The sequence below is a fragment of the Lepus europaeus genome, chromosome 22 (assembly GCF_033115175.1).
Source record: "Lepus europaeus isolate LE1 chromosome 22, mLepTim1.pri, whole genome shotgun sequence".
In the NCBI taxonomy this organism is placed as follows: domain Eukaryota; kingdom Metazoa; phylum Chordata; class Mammalia; order Lagomorpha; family Leporidae; genus Lepus; species Lepus europaeus.
In genome coordinates, this window is record NC_084848.1 from 30,575,905 (window position 1) to 30,595,982 (window position 20,078).

General features: G+C 53.5%; 1 protein-coding gene across 2 annotated transcripts in view; it reads left to right on the forward strand.

Moving 5' to 3' along the window:
- The window catches only part of MAP3K9 (mitogen-activated protein kinase kinase kinase 9), an 86,558-nt gene extending 67,007 nt beyond the window's left edge, over nt 1-19,551 (forward strand). The window contains exons 6-11 of one of the 2 annotated variants that reach the window (XM_062181038.1): nt 660-900; nt 2,192-2,314; nt 3,768-3,921; nt 7,840-7,952; nt 9,304-10,107; nt 15,322-19,551. In XM_062181038.1, the coding sequence (XP_062037022.1) occupies nt 660-900; nt 2,192-2,314; nt 3,768-3,921; nt 7,840-7,952; nt 9,304-10,107; nt 15,322-15,527 (1,641 nt within the window). In that variant the 3' untranslated portion in view covers nt 15,528-19,551. Of the gene's footprint in view, nt 1-659; nt 901-2,191; nt 2,315-3,767; nt 3,922-7,839; nt 7,953-9,303; nt 10,108-11,307 lie in introns of both variants that reach the window. The other variant, XM_062181037.1, reaches the window with a different exon arrangement.
- Nucleotides 19,552-20,078: the final 527 nt, after the last annotated feature.

Here is a 20,078-nt window from a genome sequence, read left to right on the forward strand (position 1 = left end):
TCATAGGTATGTGTATGAGGGAACTTCAAAAATGTGTGGGAAAATAGAACTGCAAGACATTTATTCTGGTGTAAAAAATTGTGAAATCATATATACAAGGGAAGTCTTCAATTCATGGTAAATGTGCATTACGAGAAAATTATACAGGATTTCAAATTTTAGGGGCATCAACTTAAATGTTTAATTCCATTTCCCCACAAACTTTTGAAGGGAAGAAGCACAGTGGATGTGGGGTTTGGTACTCTCCACATTTCAGGCCCCCACAGAAGGTCTTGGAAAGAATCCCTCACAGATAAGGGGTGAGGGGGGGAAGGAGAAATCACACCCATTCTCATAACAGGTGACCTTTGTCAAGCGTGCACTCCGTGCCATACTCCTAATTTAGATGCATTGTGATAAGGTAAAAAGTGCCATATAGCTGTGCAGTTACCTGTGTATCACACACGGTGCCCCCGACGCTCCCTCAGCTGCTGTGTCTAGGGCTTGCCCTGTGCTGTCGCTCCTCTGAGCTTCCTTCCCCCACCATGTGAGGCAGTCAGGTGTCAGGTGTTGAGCCCCCTCGCTCTGCTGGGCATCATGGGAGACCCTGGGCCTCTGGGAGCACCAGCCCGAGCTCTCGGTGCCCAGCACACACTCTGACAGCCCCACCCGCCGTGCAGGAGCTGCGCACCTGGGAGGAGGAGCTGACGCGGGCCGCGCTGCAGCAGAAGAACCAGGAGGAGGTGCTGCGGCGGCGGGAGCAGGAGCTGGCCGAGCGGGAGATCGACATCCTGGAGCGCGAGCTCAACATCATCATCCACCAGCTGTGCCAGGAGAAGCCCCGGGTGAAGAAACGCAAGGGCAAGTTCAGGAAGAGCCGGCTCAAGCTCAAGGACGGCAACCGCATCAGCCTCCCCTCCGGTCAGTGGCCGGGGTCCCACGGCGGAGCCCGCTGTGCAGTGGGAAGAGTGGGGAGTGCAGCCTGGGGAGGGAACGTGTCCCGGGTGGCTCACACAGGCTCATCTCCTTGTCAGCAAACCTGGAGAAGGAAGCGTAGGACTTGGGGCAGTTCCAGGGGCCCTGGGGTGTGTGTGTCACAGTGAGACAGAAGTCGTCTCAGAGTTTGATTGAATCAGTAGTCCTGTGGGTACAGCTGAGAGCAGGTCCCGGGGGTGAGACTTTGCGTGGTAACACGTACCTAGCCTCTGAGACACCCATCTGCTGAACGCAGGTCCAGCTGTGGTACTTGGGGACACTGAGCCTTGGGGACACTGAGTTAGCAACTGTGTGTGTGCACGTGTGCTGTGCCCACGGAGAGAGGCGAGTGCTGGCCGTGTGTTGAGTCCGAGAGGCCCCGGAAAGCGGGCTTACGAGGAGTGTAAGGAACAAGGGGAAATGGCCTGTGTGTAGGAGAGGGAGTTCTTGCAGCAGTGAGACTGAGAGAAGGTGCGTGCAGGATCCCTTCACCGGTCTCCTTGCTGCACGTGTTGTTCGCTTTCCAGACAGCACGGAGTGTTAGGCACACTGCTGGGTGAGGGTGTAAAGGCTGCACTTCCCATCTGCAGGGAGAGCGTGGTCAGGGGCAGCCACAGGGCCAGCCAGCAGCTGTAGGCTGTTTACCGTGCTCCTCGGATAGATGAGGAGACTGCAACTCAGAAACCCTGAGCCGTGACTCTGCAGTCCTTGTGCTGAACCGTGACTGCCTCAGGAATATGTCAGAAGGAGGGTCATTCAGCCCGCTCCCTCGCTGCCCTGGTGCCCACCTGGGGCTGGACCTCAAAACCTTACCCTGCTCGGCCTTAGCCAGAAGCATCAGTCTCCTGCTTTGGTCTTGAAAAGGGGGTTATAGGAATTCACAGCTCATGTGAATCATGAATTTAAATTTCGTACGTCATCAACAACGTCTCAGGAGCTAAAAAGCTGTTCTCAGGGTACAGTTGCCCCACCTGTATACACCATATGGAGAGTTTTATGAAAATTAATGAGGTTCACTTGGGTGATGAATTTTCCATCTTTTCATACGTCCTTCTTGCCGTGTCCCTCTGGGAAAAAGAGACAGTGCTGAAAGAGAACGTTTCCCAGGTGAACAAAGAACTTTTCGGGAAACTGGGGCCTGTCCCTGGGGCCTGCCAGCAAGGGTCAGATTTCTCACGTGAACTGTATTACAGGAAGGTTCTAACGCGCGCGCATGTGTTTGTCTTTCCCCAAGCAGATTTCCAGCACAAGTTCACGGTGCAGGCTTCCCCGACTATGGATAAAAGGAAGAGTCTCATCAGCAGCCGCTCCAGCCCTCCCGCAAGCCCCACCATCATTCCTCGCCTTCGAGCCATCCAGTGTGAGACTGTTTCCCAAATTGGTTGGGGCCAGAACACACCAGGGGCACCTGTCCCCTGCTCTGTCCAGCCACCGAACGGTCCAGGCTTGCTCCATCCATAACTTCTGCCACCTCTCCTCGACAATGTGTATACCCATGCACATATGTACGCAAACCCTCTGGCCGCCCCCTTGTCTCTCCACTAGCTCTGCTGCCTCCTCTACCTTTGGCTCTCAGTGAGATATCAGCAAAGGGGGCTGTGGGTGCTGACAGTGGCTTTGAATGACCATGCAGGTTGGGAACTTGGTGTGTGAAGCAGACACAGGTGGGAACCCTGCCTGGGAACCCAGGCCTCCCTGCCATATTTGGGGCATCAACGTCTCTTGCCCATGATTCCTAAGGGCTTTTCCAAGGTGTGCATCCTAAGCAAACTTCCCAAATACTTACTTAGGGGCCAAATCTGGACCAACTTTATTTTTACTGTAGTATTTACTTTAAAAAATAGACATATTTTTAAAAACCACGAGGGTACTTCAGAAAGTTAGTGGAAGAATGGAATTAGAATGTAAGTTTATTTTGACAGAAGAAGTTATTGATATCCATGCGTATGAGAGGTCTTCAGAAAGTTTGTGGGAAATGCATATTATGATAAAAACAATGCGTGGATTTCAAAAATTTTTTGCCACAGAATAAACTTTTCATTCCATTTTCCATGACCTTTTTGAAGTACCCTTGTATGTACATACATTGTGTATATACATATATATAATATATATAAATGAATGAATTAGTTACCCTAATTTAAGAATCCTAGATTTCTAGCTTCCCTTAGAAAATCAAGTCAGATCCGGGAGTTCCCTTTTTCACGTGGCCACAGTTGGTGGGAGCCGATGGCAGCTGCCACAGGCTCCGAGTTTTGCCTCTGTGCCTTCGACTCCCTGTTTCCTGGGGTGTGGCTCACCTCGTGCGTTTATGGAGGAAGCCCAGGGCCTAGGCCTGTGCCTGCCCCGCCCCTCCTCTTGGCGTTCTCCTCCAGAGCTGGGAACTCCTCACTTCTTCCCCGCCAGCCCTGTCTGCCCGGTTGTGCACTTCCCCATCTTCCTCAGCCTTGTCTTTTCCCCAGCCACCTCCTCAATCACCAGCCATTCAGTTCCTCCCAACGAAACAAGTTCCTGAAGCCAGATCTGTTTGGAACTCTCCTGTCTGGCTGGCTGGGACTCCAGCATTATGTCGAATTGGTGAAAATGTGCAAGTTCTGCGCATCTAGACTTTGAGAGAGCGAAATGAGCGGTGGCTGGAAACTCTTGCTTTCCTGTAGGAGAGTCCACTTGGTCTCAGAGATCTCAGTGGGGTCTGACTTCCCCACAGCTCTGAATGTGTGTGCCTGTGTGTGTGTGCACGCGCTTGGGTGAAGACTAGTGTTGGGGCCTCATCTGTCCACTTTCCAGATCTATTCAACCTTTGTTATTCACAGTGACACCGGGAGAAAGCAGCAAAACCTGGGGCCGGAGCTCAGTGGTCCCGAAGGAGGAAGGCGAGGAGGAGGAGAAGAGGGCCCCGAAGAAGAAGGGACGGACGTGGGGACCAGGGACGCTTGGTCAGAAGGAACTTGCCTCCGGAGATGAAGGGTAAGAACCAGAGGATGTGAAGTTCTCTCTCACTTAAAGGTGTGCACAGCATTTGGAAGTATAACGTGGAATACCTTTTCCTTTCGGTCTGAGTCTCAGCGCTTTCCGAGGCATTACAGGGCTCACGATCTTACATCGGTGTGTTCCGGTCTCCTTGTTCTCTGGACCTCCTAGCACAGAGATTTCACAAGGCTTTTTGTGTAAAGGGCCACATAGTAAGTGTGTTACGCCATCTGGCTCTGTCACAACTGTTGAGCTGCACGAAACTGTCCTCGGGCACAAAAGCAGCCTCTGGCCATGGACAAGATGTGATTGGATAAGCAAGGCTGAGTGGTAGGCGGGATGTAGCCCACCAGTTAGTTTGCTGGCCACTAGAGGCGTGCAACTCAGTAGCATGAGCCCTAGCCTTAAGTAAGCCTAGAGCATTCTGCCGAGGGTTCTGTTCATACTGGCAGGGGTACGCAGACAATGGGAAGAGTGAGTGGGACTCAACAGGACTCTGCTGATTGGAGCCCCGTCCTGAAGCAGGGACCCGAGGAGTAAGCCAGCCTGGCGCGTGCGAGCACTCCTGTCAGGCCTCCCCCCACAGCCACGCTGAGCAAGGCACAGGGGGCCTTCGTGCCTCGGCTGTGCTGTGCTCCCATTTGTGGGTCTGAGGCCTGGGAGCCCTGTGCCCCTCTGAGTCTTGGTTCTTCACAGGTCAGATGCTCAGAGTCCAGGGAAGAGTCTGCCTGGGCCTCGCCCTGGGGTCCTACATTTTCTCGTCTGTAAAATGGGGGCAATATTCGGATGTATCTCTTGCAGTTGATGGGAGGATTAAGTTCGTCTTTGTGAAGTGCATAGGAGCTTAGCTGGCCCCTAGCAAGCACAGAAAATCATTAGCTAGGATGATTCTTCCCTGCCTCTTGTTCAGTTCTGTGTCATACAGAGCAATGGCTGTAAATATTTATACTTCCTGTTCTTGGTGTTAGAATCTAGAAGTGCTTCTTTTTTTCTTTTTTAAATTTTATCTACTTGAGAGGCAGAGAGATGGAAAAAGAGAATTTTCATCTGCTGATCATTCCCCAGATGCCCAAAACAACAGGGCTGGTCCACAGCTGGGAGCCAGGAACACAATCCAGGCAGGCACAGGAGCCCAATCAACTGAGCCATCACTACCGCCTCCCGGGGTCTGCACTAGAAGGAAGCTGGAGTCAGGCACTGGAGCTGGGTGCTGATCCTGAGCACTCAGTGTGGGATGCGTGCACCGTGCTGGGTGTAGCACTCGCCCCTGGCGGTATTCTTGACTTCTCTAAGTCTGACGATGACCAGCTGTCCCCATCATCTTTCTGATGACTCACTAAAGAACTTTTAAGTGGAATAATTAGACTTGTAAATTTTGTGGAAAATGAAATTAAAAGATAAATTTATTTTAATGTAAAAATTTTTGAAACCCGTACATTCTCATAGATGCCTTGAACATGAAATTGGCTCTGGTAATCCTTGAAATACTAAGATTTTATATCCAAAATCTAGTTCCTCGTGTCAGATCTGAGCTGAAGGTGAAAATAACTGGCTCATACAGGATTAGCTCTCCAAAGCCAGGTTTCAGAAATCACTAGATACCTTTGAACAGAAATTGCAGCCATGTAGGCCACTGCCCAAGCTGTGTGAGAATCCAGCAGCTGGATCCTTGGAGAAGAGCAGAGTCCGTGCTCTCCTGAGCTCTGGCGGAGCAGGAACTCCCCACTCTGCCTCCTAGCCCTAGGGTGGATGTGGGGTTGAGCTGGGTTTGCAACACTCACCCAGCATCCCGGTCATTTCTGACGTTGATGTGATTCCAGGTAGAGTTCACCAGGCTGGCATGGGTGCTGGCCACTTCTGTGGTTCTGCTTCATTTAAAGACTTTTTTAAAAAATCTTGGTAGGAAATTAACTTTATTTTACACTATAAAACATTAACTTTTGAAATTTTCTTCTTCCATACATAGACTTACCTTCACAAACATTTGAAGCCATTCAAAATATGTGACTTCATCTTTCATGGTTCTCACTTCCTATTCAGGAAGTAAAAGTGCTTTCTATCTAGTCTTAAGCAAAGAACTCTTTATGTCAGGAATTTTGGGAAACTCCATGTGATAACATTGCTAATTTCAGTCACTGTTTTCTGATGCAAATATGTAATGACAAAAAGCTATCTTGAATTAAGGAACATTAAGTGAACTTGCATCTTCGTCCTTTTGAAAAATAGCAGGTGTATGTAGGAAGCACGCACGCTGGGCTGTTGACAACTTGGGTATCTGTGGCTGCCTGGGGGTGGGTGGGCCCTGGACCTGGAGCAGCTCCAGCAGGACCACCTTGTTCAGTCTTTCATGATGTGGGCTCTGCCCACCAGGCACAGGAAGGGAGGCTGGCAGCACAACCCACGTCCAGCCTTGGGAATTCTGGTGTGGGAGAGGCCGGGTGGGACACGGCTTCTGTCTCCCGCTGCTGATTTTCTCTGTTCATTGAAGATCCCCCCAGAGACGTGAGAAAGCTAATGGTTTAAGTGCCCCGTCAGAGTCTCCACATTTCCACTTGGGGTGAGTCCAGTTGTCACCCTTTCACCGACTGTGCTGTAACCATCCCCCGTTCCTGTGTCCTCACAGCGTACCCAATAGACCAAGCCTCGGTGCTGCAAGGGCTGAGCTGACTGTTGTTGTTGCCATTGTTTGTTTATTTTTTGCTGTTTTTAGCAGCGCTGTGCCATCATGCACTTTGGGAAGATCCCTGTGTTACCTGACGGTACCCTACTCTTTACTTCCCTGCGGCTCCTGTTGCTCGGGTGCTGCTCTCACCTGGACTTTGAGGGGGTAGATACACGATTATTTATCCTTTGGCCTTGACCACTGCTTCTCACTTTGCTATTCTGGGTGTCCTCAGTCAGACCCAGTGCTGGAAGTGACGTGGTAAGATCATCCACTGTGAGTCCCCAGCTGTGGCTTAGCAGCTTGCTTGTCTCTGGTTCTGCATTTTCCGTGAAACCAGCAATGCACCTTAACTCGCTGATAACTGGTTCTGAGGTCAGTGGAAAAGTTGGTCCTTCTCTGTCTGAAGCTGTGCCGGGAGTCTGGGGAGCATGGATTTTAGTTGAAAGCTCTGGTTGTAATCCTAGTGTCTCCAAAACAACCATAGCCCACAAATTCCCGTCTCCCTTTTACTGTCTATAGGGAAGAGACCAGTGCTTCAGGGCCTCTGACTCCCCATTCTAAAAGAGGGCTGTTGGGGTATCCAGTCTGTATCCTCAGAAAGTCACTGGACTACAGGGATTTGAGCACAACTAGCTCCTGTCCTCTTTCTCTGCACCCCAGAAACTGAGGGCTCCAACCCAGCGTCATGTCCCACTCACACAGATTTGTCCCAAAGTGCACTGGACTGGGGCAGTTTTGTGGGTTGACTTTTTTTGTTTGAGAAGTGGATGGCTTTGAAGGTTGCATAAGCATGCCGGAAGCTTGGGCAGAGCCGTGATGTGAGTGCAGTGGTCGGTTCATCTCTGTCAGCTTAGCGCCCACACTCGCAGGTGCGTGCACCGCTGGGTTTCTGCCGTCACAAGTGTGTCATGTTCAGTGCCTGTGGGTTAATCACCCTCCCTCATCATGGGCTCACATGAGACCCCCCGGGCTGGGCAGTCCTTGTGTCTTATCTGCCCACCAGGTCCTTTCGCGGATCCAGGCAGCATGTGAGCAGGGTGGTTCCTACCACTGCTTTTCTTGCCCTGGAGCGTGTACACTTCTGTTCATGAAGCAGCAGAAGTAGGCTCAGTAAGGGTTGTTGCCTGTGCCCCCAGGCTCTGCAGTGCCATTAAGCAGACAAGGAGAGACATTCCCATAGGCCCAGGCAGCTATGAGAGAGTAAGGTCAAGTGACCACTTCTGATACTTTCCATGTTTCCTCTTGTCCAGCCTCAGGTCGCTGGTAGATGGATACAAACAGTGGTCGTCCAGTGCCCCCAACCTGGGGAAGGGCCCAAAGGGTAGCCCAGCCCTGCCAGGGTTCACCAGCCTTATGGAGATGGGTAAGCATTGCTCTTGTCTTGGTGCTGTCGCTGTTCCCTCGAAAAAATCTTCACCAAACTTCCAGGGCAGTTTAAGGACCTGTAGCACTTCTTAGTTCATACAGCTCCCTTCCATGGGGTCTTTCCAAACCATGGTTTCTTCCCAGCCCTGCTGAGGAGCCTGCCCCTGGCCTCCTAGCCCAAGAGCCCAGGATTCCTGAGGGCAGTGCAGAAGGGTAAGGCCCTGACGCTTTCCTCATACTCCGATGTGGGGAGACTGCAAAGTGGAGGCCGGGTTATTAGTCAGCTTTCCTTTACTGCAGCTAAAATGACCTGAGAGGAATTTCTCAGGAAGGAAGATTCACAGTCTAAGGTCAGGTGGCCCCATCAGTAATGAGAGTGATGGACGGCCAAACACGTGCAAAGGGCAGGTCATGTAGCAAGCCAAGAAGTGGAGACGGGCTGGGCTGAACTCTGCTCGCTCGTATAACCGACCCTCTGGTGTGACCTCAGTGACCAGGAGACCTCCCACTGGGCCCAGGTCTTGGGTACCATAATTAGAATCAAGTGTCCACCCTTAATCTGTTAGCCATTAGCATTAATCTGTTAACAGCAAACTTTGGGGACCAAGCCTTCGATAAGTGAGCCAAACTGTTGTCCAGCTCTAATGGTGGTGACGAGGACACTGCGGCCGTCCTCGCAGGAAGCTTCGCAGTGCTGCCCGGTGGTGACTGAATGGTTAAACTTTTCCCTCTGTCTCTCAGTTAATATGAGGGCCCTTCTAAAAGTTTATGGAAAATGGAATTAAAAATAAGTTTATTTTGGTGCAGAAAGCTTTTGAAATCCATGTGTAAGTTTTTCATAATACATTTTCCATGAAGTATTTGAAGATCCCCTCATATTTGTGGCTCTGAAGGTTTCCAAGGTTGTAGTATATAATCTATAGGGTAGGTTGACCTTCATTCGTGTCAGGGAGTCTAACCCTTTGTAAGAGGCGGGTCTGAAGTTGGTAGGCAAGCATTCTCGAAATCAAAAGGCATTGGGAAGGTGCCTGTTTTACCCAATATTCTAGAAAATTATACTGCACTTTGTGTGAAGGGTCCCCATAAAGGTGCAGCAAATCAGCAGATCCCTTTCCTGCAAGGAGGGATGTGGGCTCTGGAATGAGGGTGATTTCCCTGTCTTGGTCACAGTTGGGTGTGGGGAGATAAAACCCTGTTGCTTCAATGTGTGGCTCCACATCCTGGCCATCAGAGTATTTGACCTTTGCAACCTTGAGCCTGAGTCAGGCGGCCTGGAGTTGGGGGAGAGGACCAGAATCTTACTCTTGCTGCTTCCTCCCTGTTCCCCCGCACTCCTCCCATCTTCACAGAGGATGAGGACGGCGAAGGCCCAGGGAGCACAGAGAGTCGTCTGCAGCATTCACCCAACCAGTCCTACCTCTGTATCCCGTTTCCTCGAGGCGAGGATGGGGACGGCCCCTCCAGCGATGGAGTCCACGAGGAGCCCACCCCAGTGAACTCGGCCACCAGTACTCCGCAGCTGACGCCAACCAACAGCCTCAAGCGGGGCGGTCCGCCCCACCGCCGCTGCGAGGTGGCCCTGCTCGGCTGCGGGGCTGTGCTTGCGGCCACGGGCCTGGGGTTCGACCTGCTGGAAGCTGGCAAGTGCCAGCTGCTTCCCCCGGAGGAGCCTGAGCCACCAGCCCGGGAAGAGAAGAAGAGGCGCGAGGGGCTTTTCCAGAGGGCCAGCCGCCCTCGGCGGAGCACCAGTCCCCCGTCCCGAAAGCTCTTCAAGAAGGAGGAGCCCATGCTGTTGCTGGGGGACCCCTCAGCCTCCCTGACACTGCTCTCGCTCTCCTCCATCTCGGAGTGCAACTCCACCCGCTCCCTGCTGCGCTCGGACAGCGATGAGATTGTGGTGTATGAGATGCCCGTTAGCCCGGCCGAGGCCCCGCCCCGGACTCCCTGCACCCACAACCCCCTGGTCAACGTCCGAGTGGAGCGCTTCAAGCGAGACCCTCACCAGTCCCTGACTCCCACCCACGTCACCCTCACAGCCCCCGCACAGCCAAGCAGTCACCGGCGGACTCCTTCCGATGGGGCCCTTAAGCCAGAGGACCTCCTAGCCAGCAGGAGCCCTTCCAGCAATGGCTTGAGCCCCAGCCCTGGGACAGGTGAGTCCTGCTTCCTCCTGGAGTGGAGCCATTTGCAGGTGCCTGGGTTCCTCTTTGCACTTGGGGATTCAAGTGGGACTCCATTTCCTCTTGGACTCAGGCAGTCAAGCAGTACTGGTCTGGGATTGGGGTGTCTGAGCCGGCTGACTCCTGCTGCCCTGAGGACTGCTGCCCTGAGGCAGGCAGGTTGCAGGAAAAGCCAGACTCGGGCCCTCATGGGATGTGCAGGTCCTGGGCTTCAGGGTGTGGGGGCGGGGGAAGGGGGCTCCAGAGGACAGGAAGGTCAGGAGCCCAGCTTCCGGGTATTCCCCAGGGAGGGTGCCTCAGGGAACAGGAAGGATTCCTGCACTGCACATAGCTGGGCTCACATTCCAGCCATTAGTTCAGACGTGTTCATGAGATGAGCTCCCGCCCATGCGGCACAGCCTTTAACGCTCAGCCCTGACTCACACCCGCCCCAGTAGACCTGGAGCGGCTTCCGGGTGAACTGCGGCCCATCTGTGCATGTGGCCTTCACTGTCTAACACTGGACACACATGCCTCATCCTGGGTCTTTCCCCCCACCATGCCGTGCTTCTCAGAAGACGAAGTCTGACTTCCAGATGGCCGCTAGTCCATCAGAGGCACATGGCAGTCCCTTCCAGAGAGATGTCAGCACCATTCAGCCTGCGGGCTGGCCCCTTGTTAGAGCCAGAGATGTGACCTTTTGGGGAGCAGACACCCTCTGTTCCTCCCCTTTACACTCTGGGACTCGGCTCCATCCCCGTCACGTGTGTGTGAAATGGGTGAACAGTAAAGGAGTCTGCAAACTTCTTGGTAAAGGGCCAGGCAGTGTTGCTGGCTGCGTGGGCCTTACAGGTCCCACTGAGACTGCTCAGTGCAGACGTGGCTGTTTTCCAAAAAGGCTTTACAAACAGGTGGCCAGCTTGTTCGTCATTTGCCAACATCTGCCTTCAGTTGTTTCATGACAAATGTGGCCCCATTTCTGTAACTGGGTACAGGGCCCATGGCCTTCCAGCCCACTGTTGCATACCCAGGGCCTCCCATCACACCACACGGCAGGTACTTGGTGCTCAGTGCATGTCTGCTTGTTTGTTAACGACATACAGAAGATCTGGCAGGGCTGGGAGGCAGCAGTCTACTGCCTGGCCCAGAAATAATGGTGCCATCTGATGCCTCTCCCTTTGTCTTCTTGGCCAGGAATGTTGAAAACCCCCAGTCCCAGCCGAGACCCAGGTGAATTCCCCCGTCTCCCCGACCCCAGTGTGGTCTTCCCCCCGACCCCGAGGCGCTGGAGCTCACAGCAGGACTCCACCTTGGAGAGACCCAAGACTCTGGACTTTCTGCCCAGGCCGCGTCCTTCCGCCAACCGGCAGCGGCTGGACCCCTGGTGGTTTGTGTCCCCCAGCCACGCGCGCAGTGCCTCCCCAGCCAACAGCTCGAGCACAGAGACGCCCAGCAACCTGGACTCCTGCTTTGCTAGCAGCAGCAGCACTGTGGAGGAGAGGCCCGGACTGCCAGCCCTGCTCCCATTCCAGGCAGGGCCGCTGCCCGCCGCCGAGCGGACACTTCTGGACCTGGACGCAGAGGGGCAGAGTCAGGACAGCACCGTGCCACTGTGCAGAGCTGAGCTGAATCCTCACAGGCCTGCCCCTTATGAGATCCAGCAGGAGTTCTGGTCTTAGCATGACAAGGGTCAGGGGTAGGCAAGGGGGAAGCGGGAGGAGGTAGGGGGAGCTGGCTGGCACAGCCCTTTCTTCGAGTTGGAAACCCCTGAGATCCAGCCCTACTTCTTGCACTGATAATGCACTTTGAAGATGGAAGGGATGGAAAGAGGGCCACTTCAGAGGGTCTCCTGCCCTATAGGGCCTTTCTGCCCATGTCCGTCAGAGGGACTGTGGACATGAGCTCTGGCTGTGTAGGGGAGGGAGAGGTGCCTGCATATCCTCCACCCTCCACAGTCTTCCTCGCCTTGAGGGTGACTCTGAAGAGTCACTCAGCCAAATCCGCCTGCTCCTCCCTCTGCTGGTCAGCCGGGGATGCCCAGAGCTGTCCAGGGCCCTCGGTTAGCCCTGAGTCCAGCCTCCCCAGACTGCAGCGTTGGACGCTCTGTGATCGCGCTCCTTTCGCCCTCGCCTCCAGCACCCGTGACTCGGAATCTCATCTGATGGGAGATGCGTGCTCCCCTGTGTCCTTTTCCTGCCAGCTGGAAGGCTGAAGGCAGAGTGGCTTAGTATGAGGGTGTGCAGGGTGATACCCCTGGCACTACCTACCAGCACTTCCAGGTGCCCCACCTGTGTATTGACCCCACAGGCAGTAAGGGCAGCTGCCCCAGGGAGAGCTACAGGGAGAGAGGAGCTAGGGAAGATACAGCCGGCGGGCCGGGAAGAGGGCAGAGTCTGCCCTTGTTCCTTTGGGAGACATTCTAGAGCAGAAACCAGCACCTGTTGAAGGTACCCATCTACCCACCTGGGGTCAGAATGTGAGCAGACTAGGTGCTCATAACAAACATACGCTCATCCCAGGAATGGTTTCTTGGGAGGCTCACTGGTGCCAGTCTGCAGTCAGAGACAAAGTCCCTGCATTTACCCTTTTGTCGTCTGATCTCTGTGTTTCATCCCATCCCCTTGGCCTTCCCTCCCATGCCTGGAATGAGTGGGCTTTGAGTTATGTGTGCGGTGAGTAGAGAGCTCTGCAGTGTACCAGAGTAACCTGTGAGGGTGGGCCCTGGGCACTGGCAGTTGGGACTTCGAGGGACTTCTTAGCCAGTATAGCAGAGCTACCGCTGTTCTGAGTGCTCAGTGAGCCAGTGGTGGGCACTAACCTCCAGGTCCCCAGTTTCCTAGCTGGGAACTGACCGAGGCTAGAGGCCCCTAGTGCTGGGCTCTGGGCCATGAACTGGGTAGAAAGGACCACAGAGGCCAACTCTGACTTTCTGGACTTTGTTTCCTTTACTTGAATGTAGAGCAGCTTGCCCACATCCATCTTCATGCTTCCGTTTACCTGGAGGTCTTCTGTGTTAGCTGCAAACAGTTGCCTTTGTGTGGGAATAATAACGTGGTTGGGAGTAGAGTCCTTAGGTCATGTCCCTGTCCCTCACTGTTGCTCCATTGTCTTACTGTGGAATATCTCCCTGGGTTACCGGAGCTCAGTCCACAGCTTCCTAGGTTTGCTGCATTATCAACGTCAGAGGGGGGTGAGTGGTGGAGCTGGCACAGGTGATAGATTTGGCTTCTGCTCTTTCCCTGTCACTGTGGTAGAAGCCCTGCCCTGGGGGTGACTGAAAGGGTGACCTTGGTATTCAGGTTGTCCCTTGCTTCATTCCCTAGCCCACCACACCCCCCCACGCCCCATGTTCTCTTAGCGCATCTCAGCTCTCTCCTCTTGGAAGCCAATACACAAGAGATTATTTTTGCCTCCATACTTCTTTTCCTAGGTTGGAAGGGGGAAAAGTGAGTTATATCAGCAGTTCCAGCCAGCCAAGTGAGTCCTCTTCCAAAGGATGTAAGTTCATAAATGGTCTCTGCACTGTGCCCTTCCCTGGGCCCCCAAATCCCAGTCCCTAAGCCACCAACTCCTCTTATATGCCCTTGGCTCCACAACGTGGCCCTCTGGTAGGGCACAGCCTAAAACATAATCCAAATCATGCTGGCTCTAGACCATGTTCTGTGGTAGGAGGTAGGGGTTTTTCCTCTGCTCGTTTTTTTTTTTTTTTTTTTTTTTTTTTTTTTCCCATTTTCTGCATTTTGCTAGGTTGCAGCCGTCTTTCTTGGGGAAGTGTAACTGACAGGGTATAAACGGAATGATGGCAACGTGATACCGAGCAGGAGGTGGCCACCAGTTCTTAGCCACCCAGGGAAAGGATAAGGCAGGGCTGGGGCTCTGCTGAGGAATTAATTGTACCTGAAAGAAGCAAAAGAAGGGTCATTTCTGAAGATGCTGCGGGGAACATCCACAAAGCCCGCTCTCAGCCCCTGCGAGCCGGTCTTTGGTGGGCCCCTGCCTGCCACATTGCCTCTGTGGGGCAGGGCAGGAGCCAGGATAAGCCTCTGGAGAGCGGCAGGTCTGAGTGGTCTCCTGTAGACTCGTGTTCCCTTGCTTTGTGGTCAAGGACTAGAGCAGGTCCTAAAGCCATGTTTGAAGCCACTTGAGCGGAAGTAGCTGGAGCTTCCCTTGTCCCTTGTCTTCTCTTTGCTTGGAGACACGTCCCTTCTGCCCCTGGCAAGTATTCACCACGTGGAAGGTGGGGAAGGGAACAGATCTGTGCTGTACCCCGTCTCCTTGGGGCCTTCAGCTCCTACTGCTGATAGTCAACATGGAATCCAGGCCACTGCAAGAGCGTATCGCGTTCTTCGTAACCAAGAGGCTTTGGTGGCTGCTCTTAGCTTGGCCTCTGTCGGCATCTGCCTAGGGTACGGCAGCAGTGATGTTAATCACAGCCATGATGAACTGGGCTTCCACAGCTCAGGCCAGTGCCGGCTTTCCTCCTCACCTTCACAGAAGGACACTGTTTTCCTTCTGTGTTGGGCAATGCTTGGAGGGGAGGGAGGAATGCTGCAAGAGGAAGATTCCAGTGCAGAGAAACTAGAAAGCTGTTGGGATGACTGCTGCGCTGGGGCAGCAGGCGCTGAGCCCTGGGAGCTCTGTTTCCCAGGCTGCCTTTGCCGCATGACCTTGGACTTGTCTCTTGGCCCCTCTCAGATTTCCTCCCATTAAAAGCCCTGTCACATGCTTCCCTCGCGAGGGCAGTGGGAGAATGTGTCAGAGAAGGTCCCTGAAGCAGCCCTGGCTCCTCGCCAGCTCCTAGGGGACATGTCCTCCATCCCCACAGGATGAACTGCTAGAGCTGATGGTGTGGTGCTTGCCACCCGTGCCTCGGGGGCGCGCCTGTTCTTTCACCCTGTGGCCTCTGGGAAAGGAGTGACTGGAGCGGGCTCAGGTGACTGATGAGCCCTGGGGCCTGGCACATGCTCTCACCGCATTACACAGCACCTGGTCATGACAAGCATCCTTCCCTCCCCCCCACCCCCAGCCTGGCGGGCTGGCCGGCCCCACCATGTGTGTCTTAGGAAGTGGGAGGTCGGTGGCAGCTTCAGAGTGACAGTCATCTGCAGAGCCTAGAATGAGACCAGTTTCTGGAAGAATCTTTGCAACAGGGTCCCCATGGGGCATGTGTCGTGGTGTTGGGTCCTTACATAATCGCTTTTTCCCCAGGCCACCATTGCTCCGAGACACAGGGAGGCAGCCCCCGGACATGCATTCCTGACCTTTGGTCCACACTGTTGCCTCCACAGCAGCCACACTGGAGGTCCCCTCCCTGCTCCTCCCCCATGTGGAGAAGACAGCTCCTGAGCCATCCTGATTCTTTAAAGCAGACAGCAGTGGGTGGCGGGGCTGGGCACGGTACAGCCCAGGGCTGAGCTGTGTGTCCAGCCCGCCCCTCTGTGCATGCACAACCTTGACCTCTTCGCCAAGTCTTCTTGGATCCTGTGCCTCGGAGTCAGGTGTGTGAGGGCCTGGTCTGGAGCTCAGAAACATTCTTTGCATCTTGAAGGAGCTGGGGGAGGAAGCAGGTGCTGCCGTTTGTGTGGTGCTGGGCTCTGGGGGATGTGGGGCGGAGGTGAGAGCAGCGAGCAGTGCACTACAGCCGGTGAAGGCACCACAGCGGCAGGAACCTGGGGATCTGAGCTGTCTGTCCACAGGCGTGTGAGTGCCCACCTCTGCCTGTGGACTGGGGATGGCATGCCTTCCCCCAAAGCCTCACCTTGCTGGACGGCTTCCCCTCACGGAGGACAGTGGGGGGGGGGGGGACGGCTGCATGGCCGGGGGTCAGCCGCAGTCCATGTCAGCCGTTCCGTGTGATTTGGCCGAATCCGCCGCCCGCCCCTCCCTCGTCAGGCAGCGATGACTTAGGAACGCATCGCCAGCTGCCCGTCTCCTTTCTGGAAAATCAGCCTTCTCCTTGGAGAGGAATCCAAACAAATCAGAGTCTGCGTATGCAATGGTAACCCGCTGCTGCTTCGGGGGAGCCTTCAGGCTCCCGGCTTCCCCCGGGCACTGCTGCCTGGGCGCTCACCACCTCTGGGCACTGGTGTTGGAAGGCGGGAGATGGGAGCTGATTAAGGCCAGTTAGCAAGTGCCTGATTAGCCTGGGCTCCTGAGTTGCTCGTGGCCTCCCTCTCCTGATGGGGATGAGGCCCACCCCCTCCTTCACCCACGTACCATCTTGGGCCCTGGGAGCACCTGGGCCTCCCCAGGCTGCTGAGAGGCTGAATAGGCCTGGTTCCTCTGAGCCTTGGTGCCCGTGCTCCCTGCGCCCTCTACGTGCAGCCTGGTTTGGGCGCTGAGCTGGAAAGAGAAAGCCCCAGGGTGTCCACACCTCTTTTTGTTTCCCTTGGAAACAGCCCTGCCTTACCCCGACCCATCTCTGACTGATCTGACCTGCCTCCCAGCAAGCACCCCACCTGGATTTCCTTGACTGAGCAGCAGGCAGGGGCCAGGGCAGGACACTGGAGTGCAGCTGGAGGGCTCAGGCCTTTTCTGCTGGCACGTGTGCAGTGGACATCCAGGAATTCTGAACCCAGAGGGCAGAATGGTTTTGGGGAGTCCTGGCAAGTGACAGGTGTCAGAAACAGTATGTTGTCCACACCCAGACACCTGCTGCACAGAGCCTGACTTGACTTGGAATGTGGATACTGTGTGTATCATGGATTCTTTTCATTCTGATTTGTTAAAATACTGCATTGATACATGACTTACCTTGATTATTGAATGTTTTGGGTGCCTGTGAAGTTGGGCATCCAAGGCGAGTGCCTCACCTACCCGCACCCTGCTCTGCCTGCCCCTCACCTGGGCCCGTGAATGGGACTTAGGTGTCACTGTGAAGTAGGTTTTCTGTTTTCTAGAAGCCCGTCCGCCCAGGCCTAAGTGGGACGGTAGCTCTCCAGGAGTGTCAGGTTCAAATAGCACGACTGAAGGCAGGCGGCGTCTGGGTTTTTATTTGGGGCCTGTAACTAAGGGTGTCCTTAGTTACAGCAGCCCCCTTTTTGGACACGGACCAGGGAGCTTCAGAAGATTCGTGGAATTAAAAGATAAGTCTATTTTACAAAAATAAGTCCTTTTTTTTTTTTTTTTTTTTTTTGGGAGAACCTATGTATGGTTTTCTCATTATCTGCCTTTCCCATGAGCTTTTAGGAGATCCTTCGTGGGTGCTCTGGGTGAAAGGAAGTGGCCATGGCAAATCCAGTTCTCCCATCTTCAACCCCTTTGGAATACGCACGCATTCTGGGAGGTGTAACCAGGCCTCATTCATCCTCCCTGCCAGATTTCACAAGGGCGGAAGTGAGTGGAGGCGTTTTCACTCCCTCGTACACCAGCCCACCTCTGTGGCTGCAAACTGTTGCCCATCGCACCTTCCACCAGGAGCATTTTCCTGCTGCCTATCATTCTGTTGTCTTGACCTCACTCTGATCATTCGTCTCCCGAAGCCATGCTGGCCATGGCCAACTTCTTCATCATCAGAGCAAGGCATGGGTTTATCCTGGCCCAGGCACAGGGACTAATATTAACTAAGAAATATGGATTTCTTCTGTGTGAGAGGCTCTGTCCTAGGGATTTATGTACATGTGAGGTCACTTCAAAAAGCCCATGAAAAATGGAGTTAAAGAATACATTTATTTTGCTGCAAAAAATAATTTTAAATAAGTTCATGAAAGTGCATATGTTGAAAAAACTATGCATGGGGCCGGCGCTGCAGCTCAATAGGCTAATTCTCCGCCTGCGGCGCCAGCACACTGGGTTCTAGTCCTGGTCGGGGTGCCGGATTCTTTCCTAGTTTCTCCTCTTCCAGGCCAGCTCTCTGCTTTGGCCCAGGAGGTCAGTGGAGGATGGCCCAAGTGCTTGAGCCCTGCACCCGCATGGGAGACCAGGAGAAAGCACCTGGTTCCTGGCTTCGGATAGCGCAGCGCGCTGGCCATAGCGACCATTTTGGGGGTGAACCAACGAAGGAAGACCTTTCTCTCTGTCTCTCCCTCTCTCACTGTCTAACTCTGCCTGTAAAAAAAAAAAAAAACTATGCATGGATTTCAAAAAAAATTTTACATCAAAATAAACTTTATTCTATTTTTAAATGTTTATTTTTATTTATCTGAATGGCACAGTTGATGGAGAAAGTTTTCCATCTGCTGATTCACTTCCTAAATGCCCAAAATAGCCAGGGCTGGGCCAGACTGAAGTCAGGAGCCCAGAACTCCATCTGGGTCTCCCACGTGGGTGTCAGGGATCCAAGTACTTGAGCCATCACCTGTTGTCTCCCAGGGTGCATTTGCAAAAGGCTGGATCAGAAGCAGAGGAGCCACGAATCAGGGGAACACTCTGATAACGAATGCTGGTTCGTTGTAAGCAGCAGCTTAACCCATTGCACCACACTGCCCACCCCTTTTAACTCTGTTTCTCCATGAACTTTTTGAAGTACCCTCATAGAACTTTTGACTCCTTGCAGGGCTGTGGAAGCTGAGGCAGCGTGGCTGTGTGCGCTGCCCAGGTCACACAGCCCGGAAGCTGGTTACTGCTCTGCTGGGTTCCAGAGTCCCTCGTCTACCCCCGAGCATGTTTCTAGACCACTACTCAGAAGCCCTGAAATGCGGTTGGCAGGGGTTCGCTCCACCTGGGGCTTGGAGGTGTTGATCCCGTGGCTCCGAGTCCAGTCCACCGTTTCCCCACGACTGCTCTTCACAACAGCTTCCCCATGCTGTGCGCCCTGTCCATCGAGCTTGGAAGCCTTTACTGTAGCTCCTGTGTCCTCCTCGGGACCTTGAAACTGGACTTTAGCCTTTGTGTCGTATTGAGCCACAGGCCCTTGGTTCCCAGTTGTAGCAAAGAAGGGAGGGCATGAACTTGTTAACTCTCTCCTCTGATTCCCCTCACCAACCATCCTGCACAGTCACCCGCAGCCACACACACACACACCCCACCCAGGTACCTCCTAGGCCAAGACTGCATCTTTTAGAGCCCTGAGGAAAGGAGTTGGAGATGGACTTTGCTGAGTTTAAGAAGGTCTTTGGGATTTCCACCCCATTAGGACCTTTGGGTCCAGGTGGAGTTTGCCTGTGTGTGTGTTCAGTCCCTCCGTAGTTAGCAACGGTTTTCACCCCTAGCTGTTTACTCTGGTGTCTTGTCCCTGTGTCCTCGCCCTGCGTCCTTGAATTCCCATGTTGCCTTGGGATTTAAGTTATTGTATGTTGTCAACAATATTTAAAGATGGAAAAGTCCTGAAGGAAACTCATCAGGTTCTTTCCTTTGCTTTTTGTTTTTCTTTCGAGGTACTGTAAATTGTTAACTAGGGATGCCAAGCAGGCTTGGTTCAATGGCTTAAACCTCTTACTGTATTACAGTGTAATGCTGATCTCAGCCTGGTCCCAACGCCAGAGCACACAGAGACTGGAATAAAACTGTTATCACAATCACGTCTGGTTTGCTGTGGTCCTTTCCCTCCTTTTCTTTTTGGTTGAACTTGATGTCCAAGAAACTGGATTGTTCTCAGGAAATGTTCATATGTAAGAAAAAAATTTTCATGTGGGGCTCAGGCTGTGGCCTAGCAGGCGAAGCTGCACCAGCAGTGCCGGCATCCCATATAGGCGCTGCTTCCAGTCCCGGCTGCTCCACTTCTGATCCAGCTCTCTGCTTTGGCCTGGGAAAGCAGTAGAAGATGGTCCAAGTCCTTGGATGCCTGCACCTGTGTGGGGGACCCAGAAGAAGCCCCTGGCTTCTGGCTTTGAATCAGCTCAGCTCCAGTGGTCTCGGCCATTAGGAGAGTGAACCATCAGGTGGAAGACTCTCTGCCTCTGCCTCTCTATAACCCTGCCTTTCAAGTAAATAAATGAATCTTTAAAAAAAAAAGATTAAAGACAAAAAGAAAGCCTATGGAGAGAGATGGGAATGCTGTGGGACAGAGGAGGATCGTCCCAGAGTCC